The sequence below is a fragment of the Homalodisca vitripennis genome, chromosome 5 (assembly GCF_021130785.1).
Source record: "Homalodisca vitripennis isolate AUS2020 chromosome 5, UT_GWSS_2.1, whole genome shotgun sequence".
Lineage (NCBI taxonomy): Eukaryota > Metazoa > Arthropoda > Insecta > Hemiptera > Cicadellidae > Homalodisca > Homalodisca vitripennis.
In genome coordinates, this window is record NC_060211.1 from 155,375,952 (window position 1) to 155,395,943 (window position 19,992).

A 19,992-nucleotide genomic window follows, 5' to 3' on the forward strand; every position below is an offset into this window, starting at 1 on the left:
AAGCTAACGGTACGGTGGTAAGGCAACCGCACTCAGGCCTGGTATACATCAAAACCTGAAACCCCCATTAATCATCGAAGCTTTAGAAACGTATTTATTTGTTCAAGAAACCCCAAGATATCTGACGCAGATTAGATTACATTTAGGTTACACTCGAGTGCACACAACCTAAACCTGTCTCTATTAATATTTATGTGTTTTGAAAAGTCACCGTAGATTTTGTTTTCCGTTAACCCTCTATCAATTTTAAGCTAAAATCACGCAATTAACTATAGAAAATAAAATGAACAAATAGAGATATCACACAGATATTTTACTGTTAAACCTATAGAATGGTGATTATAATAGTATTTTGCTGTAGACGAAATCCACAAAAAATCATCCACAAGGGTTTTATAAATTTTGACCATCAAAAATTTATTTTTGCAACAGTTGCATTGAAATCCATTGAAAGTTATCCATCTCATTTTGATTTCTGACACAAAAGAAATTTGTGTAGAGTTTTGTGGAAGATCTTCATTAGGTTAATTTTACTTTGTAAATTGATTTGTTTGGAGCACAATAAATACAATTTAAAAAAAGGAGGAGTTTCAGACAACTCAAAACTTTGAAATGGTAATAGTACTATTATGTTGACACCTATAAATGTAAACACTAATAATATACCTTTCTGAACAGATGGAAGAATGATAGAATGTGAATTGAATTTACGAGTACGGTAATTATTTACTTTAATTGCTGGATTACTAATTTATACATGTCAATTTTTAACGGTACAATCCTGTCTGATAAGATATTGCACAGAGTGCGATAGAGCTATAGTTATAGTATGCTTCAGCTAAAGGTATAGGATAGAGTTATTGAAGCAATTGGAAGGCTTCCGTACTTTTATTATTCTAGACTCAATCTAATCTAAAGAACCTATTATACCAAAGTACAGGGGTTGATCACTAATAAATAGGTCCTAACCTTCAGAGATAATTATAATAATTTGTCAACAGTCTGAAGTTAGACACATTGCCTGGGATAAATGGTGGTAATTTATTTGCTTATTAAGAAAACCATCTGGACCTTGACTTGCCTCCATAGACGCTGATGACCATAAAACTTTACTCACGTATCAATGGACAGTCATCGCGGATTTTTGTCTTCGTGGCTACGGAAGGCCAATTTTCAAACTGAAATCACCACGTGGTTAGTGTGGTTATTTAACTTAGCAACGTGTAAAAAAATTGGAGACAGTCAATTATGATACTGGTTATTATAATCGGTATACTGTTTTAAATTTGAAAACCTTTATAGATGGATCGTAGTTCCTTTTTTACTTATTTATTACAAGTTGTTGCTTCACTAGCCGTAAGTTGAAATTCTATTCACGTTCTTAAGAACTTCTCTGAAAATATAGAGCGTTATACACATGCGCCTCTTTTATCTTTAAAAGACATAAAATTGACGTATTTCTGAAATATAACTTTGTGTATCGTGAGTTCAAGAAACGTACAAGCAATGTATACTAGTTTAAAAAATATCGGATTGTTAATTTTTTGGCAGAAACAGTACCTTGTGGACGACCACAATTCTGTTCGATATGGGTGACCAGTATTAAGAGATGGGTTTGAAACGAAGGGTTGGGGTTGAAGGGTCTAGGAGGGGATTGAGGGGTGTGGTGAGTGACGCCGTCAACTCTTGTCGGCTTTCTGCATTATTAATCCCTCCGCAAGCTCTCCCTCTTGGCCAAACAGTCGCGGAAACAACTGTTGATTGTTGTTGCAGACATATGCAAGTAACTATGCATCTTAGAAAAAGATAACGTCGGGACTTTTTCACATTAGAATTTGGTTATGGCCAAAGTCAAGGACTTACCAAATGGGTATTGTGACTATTATTATGTCCATTAGGTACCTATAAGTCTACCTACAATTCTCGCCAGTTTTGTGACCTGTTTTTTTTTTAATCCAATATATACTTATTTAAGCTTGTAATTAAGTTTTTGTTCTAAAAAAATGAAACTGTACTTCAATAAATACATAGAGACAATATGTGTCTTGGTGGGAAATTCACCCTATTTACAACTGACCACTCCAAGATTTTCCAGAACGCAGACATGGTAGGATATTCCAAGCTCATTATGCATTTAAGTTTTCTAAATCGGTAAAGCATTTCTTGCACGTTTTTTATAGTATGCATTCTAGAGAGTCTTACACAGGTTTTCTCCCACAATATTCCCTCTCCCGGCACGGTAGGAGGAAAGGAAGATTTCACGTGTCTTTAATTAGATAAATGAAATTGGATTGAACATGTGTTTATAACTTTAAGTTTCTTGTAATTTGTAAATTGTTACACTCTAGTTTTAATTAGCTGCATAGGCTATGGATCCTCTTTAATGGATAGAATATATAATATTATATTTTAGCTTGCAAGCTCCAAATCCTTGACACTTTAAATATATTTGAATAGGTAGAACCATGAAAATGATTTTCAAAAGACTTTGTGCTCGTGAATTGCATCCTTTGCACTGATCCTGCGTTAATTTTCTCTTAAAATTTCTTTGGACCCCAGGCAGTTTTCGGAAACGTTTAATATTTTATTCAATTTTTTTCTTAATTTTATTCCTTTTTTAGTGGCAGTCTATTGCTGCCATTATAACTCTTATGTTCTAATTGTCTCTTCACCTGTCGAGGAAGATAGATTCAAATCATCAAAATATTGTATAATACATTGTGTAACATGATGGGATATAACCGAAATATTTTATCTTTTAAACTATAAGTTATAGAAGAGTCAGGGTGGAGTTCTGTGAATGCAATGTACATTCTATTTATTCTGAGATCTTGGCTATGATCTTTCTTCGAACTTTATCCCATGTGTAGTGGCTTTCGTCACGTAGAAAAGTATTTATGTCTTCGACAACAAGTATTTCATGTATTTGAGAGAATTTGTTTGTTTTCAATTAAATATTTTTTGACATATAAGGATATTCTGAATTCTCTTGCAGTGCCTCTTTATTAGAGAATGTATCCAACAAAGTTTATTTATAGGCGAGGTACATAACAACTCATTCATTTGGCAAAGTAAAGTAAACAGTACATTACTTCCAACCGCATTTAGGTAGTTGCCATGTTTTCCTCTTTTTCATGGAATAAGAATACAAATCTATGAGAAATTTGTTTTATTTACCATTATCCTCCAAAAAAAATTAACAGGTGATTTTTTCCTCCTTTCAATCAATGCTGATTGTCTTACAATCATTTTTATATTGACGGGCTGAAAATCTTTGTTAGTGGTTAAAATTTCTGATTGTCAGCCACTTAATCTTATATTTAGTGATTACTTAATTAGTTCTAAAATTTTATTTTCAATGAGTATTGCAGTTCTTTTTCTTTAAATATTTTAATCACGATGGCGATGATATAAAAACAATAAATCAATCCCCTAGTACTAGGATCATACTTGTCACGAACAACGTGTTTCTCTTTTGTCAAACAAGCCAATCATTTACTTCTTTCAACTCTCACCTCCTGCTTAAATCTTCCTTCTTCTTTTTTCCTGTGTTTCGTTTGTACTTGATGTTCTTCAAAAAGGTTTTCCATAGTAAAAGTTATATCTTACTATTATTGCAATATTAAAAACATTGACCTAACCGTAATACCTCATTCTAGTCACTAAGTTCCTTGTAAATAAATAGCAGCTGACGAAATGACAAGTGGCACTTAACCCATCATATAGGTTAAGTGGATGGCACATAGCCCATGCCGCTATCTGTTGCATTTGTTGAACTACTTTCAGTGCATTTTGCACTTAACCCATGATATAGGTGTATAGGGCATTAAATTGAGGACCATTTTCTATTTTGTACTTTCTGGCACTTAGAACTTCGTATAGGTGTATAGGGCTTTATACTGAGGGACAAATTTTATTTTGGACTTTTTGGCACTTAGAACGTCGTATAGGTGTATAGGGTTTTACATTGTGGAACATATTTTATTTTGTAATATATGGCACTTACCCCGTTATACAGATGTATAGAACTTTAAATTGAGGAACATATTTTAACTATTTAGTAATATGGTGTAATTAACCCGTCATATGGTTAGGTGGATAGCACATAGTTCATGTCGTTTTATGTAGATCTTGTCAACTACTTCCAATGCATTTTTGACACTTTCACAGCCAGTTATAAAGTTGTGTATGGCTTTAAATTGAAGAACATATTCTATTTTGCACTCTCTGGCACATACAACGTTACAACGGTGTATAGAGCTTTACCTCGAGCACAATATTTAAACTATTTTGCAATGTTAGGAACTTAGACTGTTATAAGCCCTCATTTGTATCTAATGGAGGAATAGAACATTTTTACGTGTAAGTAATAGCGTTGTCTTTTATAGGTTCGTGAAACAATCATCCATAACTTATGAATATACAGGCTATATTGGATATTTAAAATTAGAAGCACTCTTAGTAACTCTGGTAAGATTGAGAATTGTTGCTAAATAATAATAAAGTAGTCACTCTATTTATGGATTGTGGATAAATATTACAATTCTTCAGTCGCGCACTTCAATTTATCAGCCTGGAGCGTCTCTCAGTTTGGCAAACACAACTCTAGCAAACTCTCCGTTATTGTTATTTAAGTTTTCTTGGACATTAGTTAATTTCTCTTACCGAGAGTTCTTAGTACCATTGTTTCCGTAAAACTTCACAGAGAAGAAAACAACTAGGACCTGGTTTCTTTATCAATTATTGGCAACCTATTTACAGTTGATTTACTTTTCTTTAGTTAGAAAAAAAAACTATTTCGTATTTCTTTAAAGAACACGTTTTGAAGCAAGGTGAAGATGAATGACTTAATTTTAGAAGAATATTAATGTTACTTATATTAATATAACTTATCAATTGACGCTGCAAAAAAGGACATCGAGATGTGTTTCCTTAATTTAAAAGTAGCAGAATTGTAAGGAATTACAATTGGGAGGAAGCACATTGGTGAATAAGAAGGGGACGTAAGGATTCTTCTTTGTGGTACTGCTTTTAGCTTCAAAAGTCATAATATTAAATAAATTTGCCAATTTATCCGTATGATTGCGTCTTTATAAAATGCTTGTCTTTGTACAAGTAAAATAATTTATAAATACAACCTACAGCTATTTACAATTTGCATTGTAATTGGCATTGCAATGCTTATTGTTTGGTGATAAAATTTAGGCAGATAAAATTTTGCAATCTTAAAAGAAGTAACGGTGCTTTATTATTGGATTGCAAGACTGGATTCATGGCCAAGCTAATGAAATATAGGGGCAACATGGAAATTCGTACCATAGTATAAAATGAGAAATTTAAAATTATTTCATGCTGTTAATTATGTTTGGTGAAAAATATACTATTGGGATTTACAAAGCAACTTCCAGTTAACGAATCCTCCCATTTCACTTTAATAAATTCCGAAAGACCAGTCGGTCGCTCTTTCATGACGCCCTGATCTCAGCACGCGTTGTAAAGCTTATAATAATATATACGTATAAGTGTTACCTTGCAGATAATGAAATACTTCTTTTAATTTATTTCGAGTATTCACGATGAAAAGTAATGCAGTGAAATCTCTATCGAATCTGATATTGGATCACTGACGAGACGAAACAGGTCACTGCTGACCGATGAAGTCTAATACGAAGATAAGTAATGCAGTGGGACTCTCAAGTGAATCTGATAATGGATCACTGATGAGACGAAACAGGTCACTGCTGACTAACGATGAAGTCTAATACCTAGTCTATGAGTAATGCAGTGGGACTCTCTAGTGAATCTGATAATGGATCACTGACGAGACGAAACAGGTCACTGCATACCAAAGAATTCTAATACGAAGATAAGTAATGCAGTGGGACTCCCTGGTGCATTTGGTAATGGATCACTGACGAGACAAAACAGTGTTACTGCTGTCCAATGAAGTCTAATACGAAGATAATTAAATGCATTGGGACTCTCTGGTGAATCTGATAATGGATCACTGACGAGACCAAAACAGGTTACTGCTGTCCAATGAAGTCTAATACGAAGATAATTAATGCATTGGGACTCTCTGGTGAATCTGATAATGGATCACTGACGAGACGAATTAGGTCACTGCTGACTAACGAAATCTATACCTAGTCTATGAGTAATGCAGTAGGATTCGGTGGTGAATCTGATAATGGATCACTGACGAGAACGAATTAGGTCACTGCTGACTAACGAAATCTATACCTAGTCTATGAGTAATGCAGTAGGATTCTGTGGTGAATCTGATAATGGATCACTGACGAGAACGAATTAGGTCACTGCTGACTAACGAAATCTATACCTAGTCTATGAGTAATGCAGTAGGATTCTATGGTGAATCTGATAATGGATCACTGACGAGACGAATTAGGTCACTGCTGACTAACGAAATCTATACCTAGTCTATGAGTAATGCAGTGGGGACTCTCTAGTGAATCTGATAATGGATCACTGACGAGACAAAACATGTTACTGCTGTCCCCAATGAAGTCTAATACGAAGATAATTTAATGGCCATTGTGACTCTCTGGTGAATCTGATAATGGATCACTGACGAGACGAATTAGATCACTGCTGACTAACGAAATCTATACCTAGTCTATGAGTAATGCAGTAGGATTCTGTGGTGAATCTGATAATGGATCACTGACGAGACGAATTAGGTCACTGCTGACTAACGAAATCTATACTAGTCTATGAGTAATGCAGTAGGATTCTATGGTGAAATCTGATAATGGATCACTGACGAGACGAATTAGGTCACTGCTGACTAACGAAATTCTATACCTAGTCTATGAGTAATTGCAGTAGGATTCTGTGGTGAATCTGATAATGGATCACTGACGAGTCGAATTAGGTCACTGCTGACTAACGAAATCTATACTAGTCTATGAGTAATGCAGTGGGACTCTCTAGTGAATCTGATAATGGATCACTGACGAGACAAAACATGTTACTGCTGTCCAATGAAAGTCTAATACGAAGATAATTAATGCATTGGGACTCTCTGGTGAATCTGATAATGGATCACTGACGAGACGAATTAGATCACTGCTGACTAACGAAATCTATACCTAGTCTATGAGTAATGCAGTAGGATTCTGTGGTGAATCTGATAATGGATCACTGACGAGACGAATTAGGTCACTGCTGACTAACGAAATCTATACCTAGTCTATGAGTAATGCAGTTAGGATTCTATGGTGAATCTGATAATGGAATCACTGACGAGACGAATTAGGTCACTGCTGACTAACGAAATCTATACCTAGTCTATGAGTAATGCAGTAGGATTCTGTGGTGAATCTGATAATGGATCACTGACGAGACGAATTAGGTCACTGCTGACTAACGAAATCTATAACCTAGTCTACGAGTAATGCAGTAGGATTCTGTGGTGATTCTGATAACGGATCACTTACGAGACGAATTAGGTCACTGCTGACTAACGAAATCTATACCTAGTCTATGAGTAATGCAGTAGGATTCTATGGTGAATCTGATAATTGGATCACTGACGAGACGAATTAGGTCACTGCTGACTAACGAAATCTATACCTAGTCTATGAGTAATGCAGTGGGACTCTCTAGTGAATCTGATAATGGATCACTGACGAGGACAAAAACATGTTACTGCTGTCCAATGAAGGTCTAATACGAAGATAATTAATGCATTGGGACTCTCTGGTGAATCTGATAATGGATCACTGACGAGACGAATTATTAGTATCACTGCTGACTAACGAAATCTATACCTAGTCTTATGAGTAATGCAGTAGGATTCTGTGGTGAATCTGATAATGGATCACTGACGAGACGAATTAGGTCACTGCTGACTAAACGAAATCTATACCTAGTCTATGAGTAATGCAGTAGGATTCTATGGTGAATCTGATAATGGATCACTGAGACGAGACGATTAGGTCACTGCTGACTAACGAAATCTATACCTAGTCTATGAGTAATGCAGTAGGATTCTATGGTGAAATCTGATAATGGATCACTGACGAGACGAATTAGGTCACTGCTGACTAACGAAATCTATACCTAGTCTATGAGTAATGCAGTAGGATTCTGTGGTGAATCTGATAATGGATCACTGACGAGTCGAATTAGGTCACTGCTGACTAACGAAAATCTATACCTAGTCTATGAGTAATGCAGTGGGACTCTCTAGTGAATCTGATAAATGGATCACTGACGAGACAAAACATGTTACTGCTGTCCAATGAAGTCTAATACGAAGATAATTAATGCATTGGGACTCTCTGGTGAATCTGATAATGGATCACTGACGAGACGAAATTAGATCACTGCTGACTAACGAAATCTATACCTAGTCTATGAGTAATGCAGTAGGATTCTGTGGTGAATCTGATAATGGATCACTGACGAGACGAATTAGGTCACTGCTGACTAACGAAATCTATACCTAGTCTATGAGTAAATGCAGTAGGATTCTATGGTGAATCTGATAATGGATCACTGACGAGACGAATTAGGTCACTGGCTGACTAACGAAATCTATACCTAGTCTATGAGTAATGCAGTAGGATTCTGTGGTGATTCTGATAATGGATCACTGACGAGACGAATTAGGTCACTGCTGACTAACGAAATCTATACCTAGTCTATGAGTAATGCAGTAGGATTCTGTGGTGATTCTGATAACGGATCACTTACGAGATGAAACCGGTCACTATAGCCTCAATAAGTCTATGACGGTCTATTGTGTAAACGGTTTATATTACTCATGATACAAATAAGAGAGTTTTAGTTATTTAGAGCAAAAAAATAATTAAAAATATATTCTGTCATATTATTGCACTAAAGAACTCAGTAAAGCTATAATTGTGGAGTAGCTATAATCTTTTGATTATTACTTGAGTAGCAACCTTAAACACACACGCAATACTTTTTTCAGGATTAAGGTTTGACTTGAGACTGAATCTCTATAGGCGAATTAAACATTCCTGATTTTTTGAGTAGAAAGCAACCGTAATCAGATCAACTCTACGTGCACAAATAAGGATTAATATTGATAAAAATGTCTCAAATTATAATTATTGACGATCATGTAGAAAGTAGTGATGTACCATTTATACCAACACTATAGTATAGTTTGACTAATCTGGCAAATACTTAAATGCTGTGGTCGAGGATTTCAATGCAGAGGTTTAATGTTTTACTTTTATTCCCTATTGGTTAACATAAAATACATATTTAAAATATAGTACATTGGTAAATCTGATAAACAAAACATGCATCATTACATGATACGAAGGGAGACTTACCTTCTAAAGCTTCAAACCGGCGTTTTTCCGTCTCTGACTCTAACGCGTCAAAAACAGCTGCTCCAACAAGTAGATACGTAAATGTGCAGACTATCAAGGACAAGGTCCGGACGTTTTGCTTCTTCATTCTTTGGGGAGCACCATGCTGGTTGTTGGTGGCCTAGGCTGGGGCCGGGAGTGCTGAGGGCCTGCCGTGGCCCCGCACCGGACTCACGAGCTGCCGACCCGTCCCGGCGCCGCATCATGCCCATCACCCATGCCCTGCAACATGATTATCAGAGTTCACTCCTCAATTAATTCAGAAATAGTACAATATAAAGCGCAATATCTTAAAAATGGTGTTAACAAGCCATATACCTTTAACAGCATTATTACATAGGCGATTAATTATGTTAGGATATCTGTATAATATTGACAGAATTTAACCATCATTGATCCCAGAATAAAGGTTTACTAGTTGTTATTTAACTTTCCATTTTAACCTGTACTGGGTATAGCAAAAACCAATGTGTCACTTATGTTTCGTGAACCCCATAAATGTCCAGGAGCGGCACTACCCGCAAATGTGAAACTATGGGTGAGCAGAGTGGATCGATATGTCTAGTCTACTGGGAAGTATGACTCTTGGAATCGGTGAAGTTTTAGTATTAAACCTGTACATGAGAGAGGCTAATTCCTTCCCGCTTTTATTAGAGGGACTGGAACAGATCTGCCTCTCCTTCTTGCAAGGTGACATACATGATGTACAATGTTCCAATGTTCTCCTCATGGGATCTTTACAGTATCCCCCACTTTACTTATCTTGGACATCCTGTTCACTCTAAAAGCAAGGAAAATGGCTTTTTAGGACTGTTATAAAAATGTCTCAGCTTCTTTTCCTGTCAAAAAAAGAGTAAATAAAAATAAATAAAAAAAGTTAACTGTTGGCTTTGAACTTTTGATACAATTTTACACGATAAATGTTATATATATTGCAATTTTCACAGTCACACATAACCGCTTTAAACAAACATCTATGTATTGGAATCTTTTAAACTTACATATGAAAGATACTTACTTGGATTACTTGGTATCTTTTTTTAGTTACATATGAATTGAGTCAATGGATGCATCACTATTGTTACCTAGACCATACAAGTTTACCGCTGATGGTAAACGTACGCATTTACGCGTTTACTAGCAAGCAGCTAAACTGGTAGCTTCTGCTTGTACCTTTAGTGTGTTTCTACTAGTATCTGGCTTCACTATAGTATGTTTCTACTAGTATCTGGCTTCACTCTAGTATGTTTCTACTAGTATCTGGCTTCACTCTAGTATGTTTCTACTAGTATCTGGCTTCACTATAGTATGTTTCTACTAGTATCTGGCTTCACTATAGTATGTTTCTACTAGTATCTGGCTTCACTCTAGTATGTTTCTACTAGTATCTGGCTTCACTATAGCATGTTTCTACTTGTAAAGCCGCTGCCTGACTGTCCGTCTGCCACTGTCAGTCCGTATGAGACCTAAATTAAGGAACCACGTTCCAATCTGTGGTTCATAAACAAGTAGCGTTCATCAAATTTAGATTTGTTGTCTTTTACAATCCCGCAGGCATTTTTGGATATTAAGGAGACATATTCTTTCACTATTCTGGGAGTTTCAAACTGTTCGTAATGCATGGTAAAATGTTAACTGTTTACGTTATCTTTAACCATGCATTGTATGGTGATGGTATAACCGTGCATATCATTCAAGTATTATGATGGTATAAATATTTTCCGACTTGTAAATAAAATAGTTGAGTTTGCTTAAATCGTTTTTATTTGTTAAAAATTGTCTACTTATCTTTTAAACTGAAAGAAAGTACCTATTTACTGAAAAGAAAAACATCACTTTACCGATTGTCATTGTATTAAAGCTATGTATAGCCAGTTCCGCTGAAAATAGCGATAACTACAATGTACTCTTACAATTCACGTCTATATCTCACATGATATAGAATTTCTAAATATAATAAAAATAAAAACTTATACTATATGAATAATATGAGTCGTTTTTTGCAATTCGGTATCAAGTTTAATTTTAATATAATGTTAGAGGACATTTACTTTTTTAGTTTTTTCATATACTAACCTTGAAGCATAACATATTTAACCTTGAATAGGTTTTATCTAATAAACTATAACTTTTTTGCAAAAAAGAATTATGTTCTGTGTCCATAAACCAAAGTATAATTTAATTACATTTCCACTATTGATCATCGACTAAATGATCATATGGAAACATGTTTTTAAATATATTCAATGTCAAGTTCAAGGAAAACGCAACGAAAAAAATACAACACGTGGTTTTAAAGGGATAAAACTATATAAAACTCAATCTTAATCTGTTTATTTGACAATATCTCTAACAGATTGCATTTATGAAATTAGTATTTGTGAAAACTACGCACTCGTGTACATGGAAATCTATTCTGAATGTAATAAAGGATTCGGTTTGTCTGCAATATTACCATAAAAGGCTGATCAAATACGGACCCCACACTTTGAGTGACCACACAAGGTTTATCTCGCATGCAGATGCAATGCAGGAATACTCTCAGATGCAATGTGTGTTATTCGAAGCATGTAGACCGATATACGTCTATTCCAGGAGTCGAGAGCCGACTTGCATTGTATAAGCACACATCCTGAGTTCCTCTAAGACAGAAATCGATCATCAGCCACGATAGTGTGAGTGGTGGTTAACATTTTTATCATTTAATATGTTCAAACAATTATATCTTCACCTGATAAAGAGGGCATATTTCGATTCTCGAAACGTTCTGTTAAACATTTTTTTTAAATGTAACGATGGCAAATGTCCGAAACTCTATTATTCTTTAAGAGAAATATAATCCAAGGAAAAATTGTTGTGTTCTAATTCTTTTTTCACAACCTTTCTAAATTGATTCGAAACAAAATTAACGCAGTTGTTTCTCTAATAGAATATTCTTCATAATATTTTATAAGCACACAACCTAATTTTCTCTGAGAGAAAAATTGATCATGGGTCACGATAGTTTGGGTGGGGTCAACATGTTTCTCACTTAATATGTTCAAACAATTATATCTTCACCTGATAAAGAGGGCATATTTCGATTCTCGTTCGATTCGTTCTGTTAAACATTTTTTTAAATGTAACGATGGCAAATGGCCGAAACTCTATTATCCTTTCAAACCTTCGTTGTTAAGAAAAATACAATCCAAGGAAAAATTGCTGTGTGTTCTAATCCTTTTTTCACAACCTTTCTAAATTGATTCGAAACAAAATTAACGGTTCCTCTAACAGAATATTCTTCATAATATTTTATAAGCACACAACCTAATTTTCTCTAAAAGAGAAAAATTGATCATGGGTCACGATAGTTTGGGTGGGGTCAACATGTTTCTCACTTAGTATGTTCAAACAATTATATCCTCACCTGATGAAGAGGGCATATTTCGATTCTCGAAACGTTCTGTTAAAATTTTTTTTTAATGTAACGATGGCAAATGTCCGAAACTCTATTATCCTTTCAAACCTTCCTTTTTAAGAGAAATATAATCCAAGGAAAAATTGTTATGTGTTCTAATCCTTTTTTCACAACCTTTCTAAATTGATTCGAAACAAAATTAACGCAGTTGTTTCTCTAATAGAATATTCTTCATAATATTTTATAAGCACACAACCTAATTTTCTCTAAGAGAGAAAAATTGATCATGGGTCACGATAGTTTGGGTGGGGTCAACATGTTTCTCACTTAGTATATTGTTCAAACAATTATATCCTCACCTGATGAAGAGGGCATATTTCGATTCTCGAAACGTTCTGTTAAACATTTTTTTAAATGTAACGATGGCAAATGTCCGAAACTCTATTATCCTTTCAAACCTTCGTTGTTAAGAAAAATATAATTTAATGAAAAATGTTTGTGTGTTCTAATCATTTTTTCACAACCTTTCTACTTTGATTCGCACCAAAATTAGCGCGGTTCTTTTTCTCATAGAATATTCTTCAAGAAAAATCAGGTTGGGTGCATGTACGAATTTGTACTAGGCTCATCTGATCTTTTACTTAACGCGGAAGTTCATTGACAAAATTTGGTAATTACAAAAAATTGCCCTGGGCCATTTAAGTTATTTGGAAATATATTGGTAAAAAATCTTATTACGTGTTACCAGTGAAGTAATTCAACCAGTTTCAACACAAAATTCCAAAATGTATAAACAAAACCATTTAAGACACAGAATCATTTATGTCCATAATGTAAAAAGTTTTATACATATTTTGAATAAAGTAAATTTTAAAAAAAATGTTAAAGTGTAGGTTCCATTTCTGGTAACTTGGAAACGTTAAATTATTACTAATATTGTCATAAAATCTTCATACTTTATTAGAATAACATTAAGACATATTAATTATGAAATGGTCTATGGATTCTGCCAAATGACATGAGTATCAAGCCATAATGAGATTTTAATTTTTAATTATTGATAAAAATGTACAGAAAACACTTTTTAAATTTTAACATCGTAATGGTTTCAAACTAAAATGGGGTAAAATTTATTAAGTTTCCCTTAAAACAAGCGAATATAATTTTTTTGGCTTTGTAAGCAGTATATGGTAAAGTATTTCCTTAACTTTTACTTCCTAATTGATCTAATAAATAGTCGGCGTTTGTATATCATATACATCATATTTTGTACAATCCTTTTATAACAAGGAGTTATAACTTTTTATTAAAGTGCGTGAGCTTAATTGTGTTATGTTATTAGACATAGTGTGAAACTCGTATAACATATAATAGGAAAGAAGTATTCCTGAAGGGTATTTGTAGAAAAGTCTTCAGTACAGTAAATAATTGAAAAATTTCGATCGAAATATGGAGAGGTATGAGTTTGTTCTCAGAATAATTCGCTCTAGGTAACTTAAGACATTATATATTTTACTTTTAAAAATGGTTTTCAGTTACAGCCTCTTAAGATGCTTCTTCTGTAGGCTGAATAAAGAATTTTATCGCACAATTTTGAAATGATGAATTGTAGTTGTATACAAAGTGAAATCTGGGGGCTTCTTATAATCAGGCATAAATACGGTTGCAGATAACTATGAATTTTTGTAGTACGTATCTGAAAGATGATTTAAGGGAATAACATTTCTTTACTAAACAAAATATTAAGTAATATTTTATTTAAGAAGTTTTCATTATTTGAAATTACATTTTATTAAAAAAAGAAGTAACGACTTTTGTCATAAATTATTTCAAACACATCACTTCCTCGAGTAATACACATACAATAAAACATCGCACTTTTATCTTCGGCCACTTTGATTTGGATCAAGTGAAAACATTGCCCAAATTTCCTACTTATAACACACTAAGTTCTCGTGACGTGATGGTACTTTCTGTCATTAAGGCTATATTAATGTTCTGTGCCTATTAGTGGAAAAATATCCCAATTAAAGATCGGTCACTCCACCAAGACGCTCACGACGGAAGATGGTGAGTTTAATGGCGACAAGTAAAGATTTGTAGCGTATCTGAAGGCGAGATGAAGATGAAAGTGGAGGAGTTGAAGGCGGTAGGCAAAGGGGAACTTAATAGCGGTAACCGTCGGTTGTTTAACTCGTTTCAGAGGCAAATTTCACCCAAGCCTGTCGGCTAACTTAATAAGTGTTAAAGCCTGAGCGTCTCGGACTTATTTAATATTCATTCATTCTTAAAGCCCATGCAAGTGAAGCCCTAAGTGAATAGTTAAATTGCCTGTTCAATAAAGTGCGGTGTTTCTTGAAAATGTTTTAATAAATGGAAAGTCTCCGGAATGGAAAATTATTTCCGGTAAGCTGCATCCATTTATCTGCCGGCGCTTGTTCCACCTTGCGCTTTGTAGATTATTGCTGTATTTTTCAAAAGTGAAAAGCAGTCACTGAAATATTCTGCTTTCTCCGCACTATACTGGAAACCGTAGTTACACTTTTTCATATCTCATGAAATTTCAAAAACTACTCGCTCTGCTTAATTCGTTTTGTGGTTCATTATAGGACTGAAATTGTTGACCTATCTTTTATAGTTCCCGTTTGTGGGATTCTCTTAATATCTCCATCACATTCAGTGAAAGGGATCTCCGGTTTGTTGCTGGACTGAAGAAGTTGTACATAGAGAGGACATCCAGAACTAGTCCGCAATAAATGTCCGGGAATGTAATTGACAAACATTTGAAGGAGTGAGCGATTTTGAATGATAATTTTTCAGGCATGAACTGTTATCCAAATAATGTTAAGAAAGTGTATTTTAGGTCTGTTTTCATTTTATGTAAAGTATTACTCAATGAGTTTTGATTTAGATTAAATGAAAACTCATTGATTTTAAAGAATAATCAGTAAAACATTGAGTAAAACAAAAATTCTAATCATGTTAATAAAAACTGTTAGTCCTAAATAGCTTGTATACGCCCTCGCACCTAAATATGTTGACGCATACACAATTTAGCCTATGTCGTAGTGTAGCGAGTACGGCGGTTGTCGCATGATAACAAAGTCAAGCTATGTCAAGCGTGGCTGATCCTCGGAAGGGTGACCGCTAAGCGAGTTTGTCCTTCAAGTCATTAGTCCGTAGGTTGCGTGTGAAAGAGATCTTCTTAGCCATAATAAGCAACATTTGCCTTTTTAGCATAATTACAATAATTAATGAACTTGCAAAATCTGGGTGGTACTTAAAACCATTTGGCTTGTCCTAATTTGACTCCAGTTAATTGGATAAGGATTGCTTTCCTCTGACCTCGTTTAATCTCTCCTTAGATTCGCGTGAATGAACCTGCTCACAAAGAACGTTTTAATTTAGCTTTCAGAGAAGTAAGGTAATGGTATGTCGAGTGCGTGGTTAAAGTTATTTAACTAAGGAGTTATTTGAATAAAAACTGTAGTTCTGGCGTTGAATATATTCAAAACTTAATTATTTCTGTACGTATGGTGTGAGAAAGTCTTTAATATGCACTGCTTAAGGAATTTTTAGAGTGGAATATTATGGTTAATGTGGTAGCTTGTAAGTTTCTAGTAATTAATTTTTTAGTAACACTATTTCTCTCCTTTCTACAACCCTTGCTTTTGCAAATTACTAGGGAATTTATCAGATTGCATTTCTAAGAAGAATGAAGTTTAAGCGAGTCAGGATTAACTCACACTCCAGTGAAGCATTTGAGTCTCAATGGGACATAAAACTGTGACGTAAAAAGATGTGTTACCATTGTAAAAGAGTTTTAGTGATTATAATTGCCTTAAAATCTTCTTGATAAAGAGCATCATGTAAGCAATTTTGGTTGTGTGAATAGACACTCAAAATTATTAATTAAGATCCATGATTTTTAAATGTATTTGATGTTTGAATCCTAAGGGTTATTCTGGATTCACCGGCTTCTTAATAGTATTTCTAGGAAAGTTAGAAACTCTGGAAGAGTGTGCTTATTGATAAAGTTTCTTCTTATACCAGGATGATACAATAAAAATTGAAATGAAAGATAAAGAATGAGAATGATCCACATCGGTTTAACGTTACCGTCCTTTCAATTGCCTGAAGGCTGTATTGGGGAAGTTGTCGGTAGTAAACCGGAAGTTAATCAGCCGGATGTGTGTCACTGTCAGACATCTCGGACCCGCCCTTGTTCCAGTTACCGCTGAAACATCCATCGTACAAGTGTTGGAAAGAAAAACATGTGGCTATCGTTTCATATTTCCTTAAAAGACTGGAAACTGGAAATAACTAGAGAAAACTGGATGACAATAGATTACTTATATTACGGTTATTTTAGTTGCTGGATGTAGGTAAAAAAATAAAATTTTCCGTACACAAACATCTTGTTTTTTAATTAAAAACACCTAGTAGTGTAAAAACCAATAATCAAAAGCTTTGCCTTTTGGATCCAAGAGTACATTTTCCGAACGTAAGAAAGAATAAAAATCAAACCACAAAATAGCCGTAGCTCTTTTATTTTGCTCGAGAATAGTATTATTATATATAAAGCAAACACTATTCTTGCAATTTGTAGGGTTTTAAGATACTAAAATTCGAAAACACTTAAATACTATCATTTTGAATCGGAAAGTGATACTAATTATTTAGTTTATGTTAATATAAATTTTAGTAGTTTAAAATAAATAAAAAGTTTCAAGTTATGTGCACATTTTGGAAATATATTTTAAAAATAAAAACACATATGGGCAGATAGACGGAGCAGAATAAGACATATTACGTCCATACAATCATTTTCTGGAGTAAAGCTTATCACTCGAGGGAAAATATGCACGATATGTTGTAAATAAACATACCAGCAAACATTAAATTCTGCAGGATGCTTTATTTCTGTACAAGAAATATCGAGTTTGATGCCCTCTCTCGAACCTCTTATACCCGAAAGTTCTAAGATAAAAATATTTTATTTTGACTAATGTTTTGAAATAGGCCTTATACATATTGACAAAATATATTAGCGTCCAAACAGCAAATCGCTGTTTGATTATGCCTTGAGGGGAAAAATGGTTGCTGCTACATATAATTTTGGATTTTAAGGATGACTTACTATGCTAAAATCGAGAGAAACCTAGCTGACCTCTAAAACGGAATAGTATGTAACTTTGGCCAAATATAATATTCTAATATGCACAGATTAAATGAAAAACTCTAGTTATACATATTTTATTCATAGTTATAGTATGGTGCAACGAGTCAATCAAGATATAAATATATTTTTATATACATTTTAAAATTAACCCAGAAGAAATACTTGTACAAAAATTTATTATTAGGAACGGTTTAATTTGATTTATTCAGGAAATAATACAGTATATGGCTTTTTAAATGAAGAGTAAATAGTTATAAAGAAAACAAGAAAACGAACTAGCGGAGAACTATTGTTTTTTTCCAACAATCTAACAATAACTGATTGTTTTTTACACTGATATTTTCAATAGAAACACTGATCATTAGTTTCAGGAATCTGAAAGCACAATCGATCAGTGATCGGTACTCTTGTTCCTGTAACTGCCAACTTCTACGCATTGCATCTGTAGACTGGACAATTAAAAACATCTTGGTCAAACATGAAAGCATCGTAGCTAAGACATTCATTAAAGTTACATTGTATTTAAAATATTTTTTTCACATTCTATATTTTTTAGGGGATAATATAGTTCAGTTTATATTTAGTGAGTTTCATCTTTTGTTATGGAGGGAAAGATGATTTTACCAATTACTAAGTAGTGATTTTTACGTAATACTCTTTTTTGGTTGAGCGTTAGCAAAGCTCATCGCTTGAGGGAAAATGTGCACATATGTTGAAAATCAACAGACCTGTAAACTAGACATTTTGCATTATTCATTTATAGACAAGAAATATCGAGTTTGATGCATTTCACTCCATGAGATTCGCTGAGCGTTAGCGAATATTTTTCATTGGTATTAAGGGTAATCATGATAGTAACGAGAAAATTATAGAATAAACAAACTTCTAAACAAACGTAGCTCATTCATAGAACATTACCATAAGACATTTAATGGATTGGTTGACAAGACTTTTTAAATATTGGACGGGCTTGTTGTATAAAGTTATTTGTATACAGGCAAAATAGAGCTCAATGATGGTGCAAGCTCTTCCTGGGATACCAGGAGAATGCATTTCAATTCCAACTAGCACTGAATTTCAAATTGTAAACTCCTTCCTCTGTCCTTCTGTCTGTGTGTGTGTATATATATATATATATATATATATATATATATATATCTTTTTTTTCTTTGCGCGCGCGCGCGCGCGCGTGTGTGTGTGTGTGATTTTCGTTGGATATCCCAAAAACGAATTGAATCAAACTGTCTATAGACTTGATATTTTGTATGTAACGTTATTATTACACAGGCAAGGTCGTATTTTATGATGGACGTGTAGCTAAGCCTTCATAGCCCAACTATCCGCATAATTTTTCAAGAACGATTTCATCTGTAGATTATTTCTAAACACACAATAATTGGTGGAAATGTAGGTATCTATGGGATTGGCCTGAGCGTCATTGAAGCTTATTCATTAAGCTTGCAGATTTTCTTTACTGCTTGTTTAAGAGTTGTAAACATTTCTTTCCTGTACGATTGCCTGTTTACCTGACTGTCGGTAGGACATCCGCAGAATGCCAGAATAAAATGTAAAGTACACTTGAGCAGTCTCTTTTCTATGTAGAGTTGTTGCGTACTCCTGCCTTGTCTTAAATGGGAGTGAGAACACTAAAAACAACTGTTTCCTATCTCAGAGCTCCCTCCTACTAACTTTTAGAGTGTCCATTAACATCTAAGAAGCTACTCAAACACATGGCAAGAAATGTTAAGTCATTCATGCTACATCATAGTTGCACTGACAAACGTTATCGCCTCAGGTATATATAGAATTTCAATGCAAACCATCACAACCACTGAAATTAGTAAACAATAAATTGTATAGTACTTATAGAAGCGATTGCAGTCCCCTATTTCAAAGCTTCTCCTCAAAGCAGTTCATAATTAGAAACTAGTGATTGAATTCTAAAATATTTTAATTAGATTTTGCAAACCTTATCCACAAATATTGAAGTAATTTTTTTTAGATATCCACTTAAAATGCTTTTAAATAGGAATCCACTGTGC

General features: G+C 34.1%; 1 protein-coding gene across 1 annotated transcript in view; it reads right to left on the reverse strand.

Moving 5' to 3' along the window:
* The window catches only part of LOC124363049 (two pore potassium channel protein sup-9), a 428,368-nt gene that overhangs the window by 196,979 nt on the left and 211,397 nt on the right, over positions 1 to 19,992 (reverse strand). The window contains exon 2 of the mRNA XM_046818115.1: positions 9,333 to 9,593. Within this exon, the coding sequence (XP_046674071.1) occupies positions 9,333 to 9,459 (127 nt within the window). The 5' untranslated portion in view covers positions 9,460 to 9,593. The remainder of the gene's footprint in view (positions 1 to 9,332; positions 9,594 to 19,992) is intronic.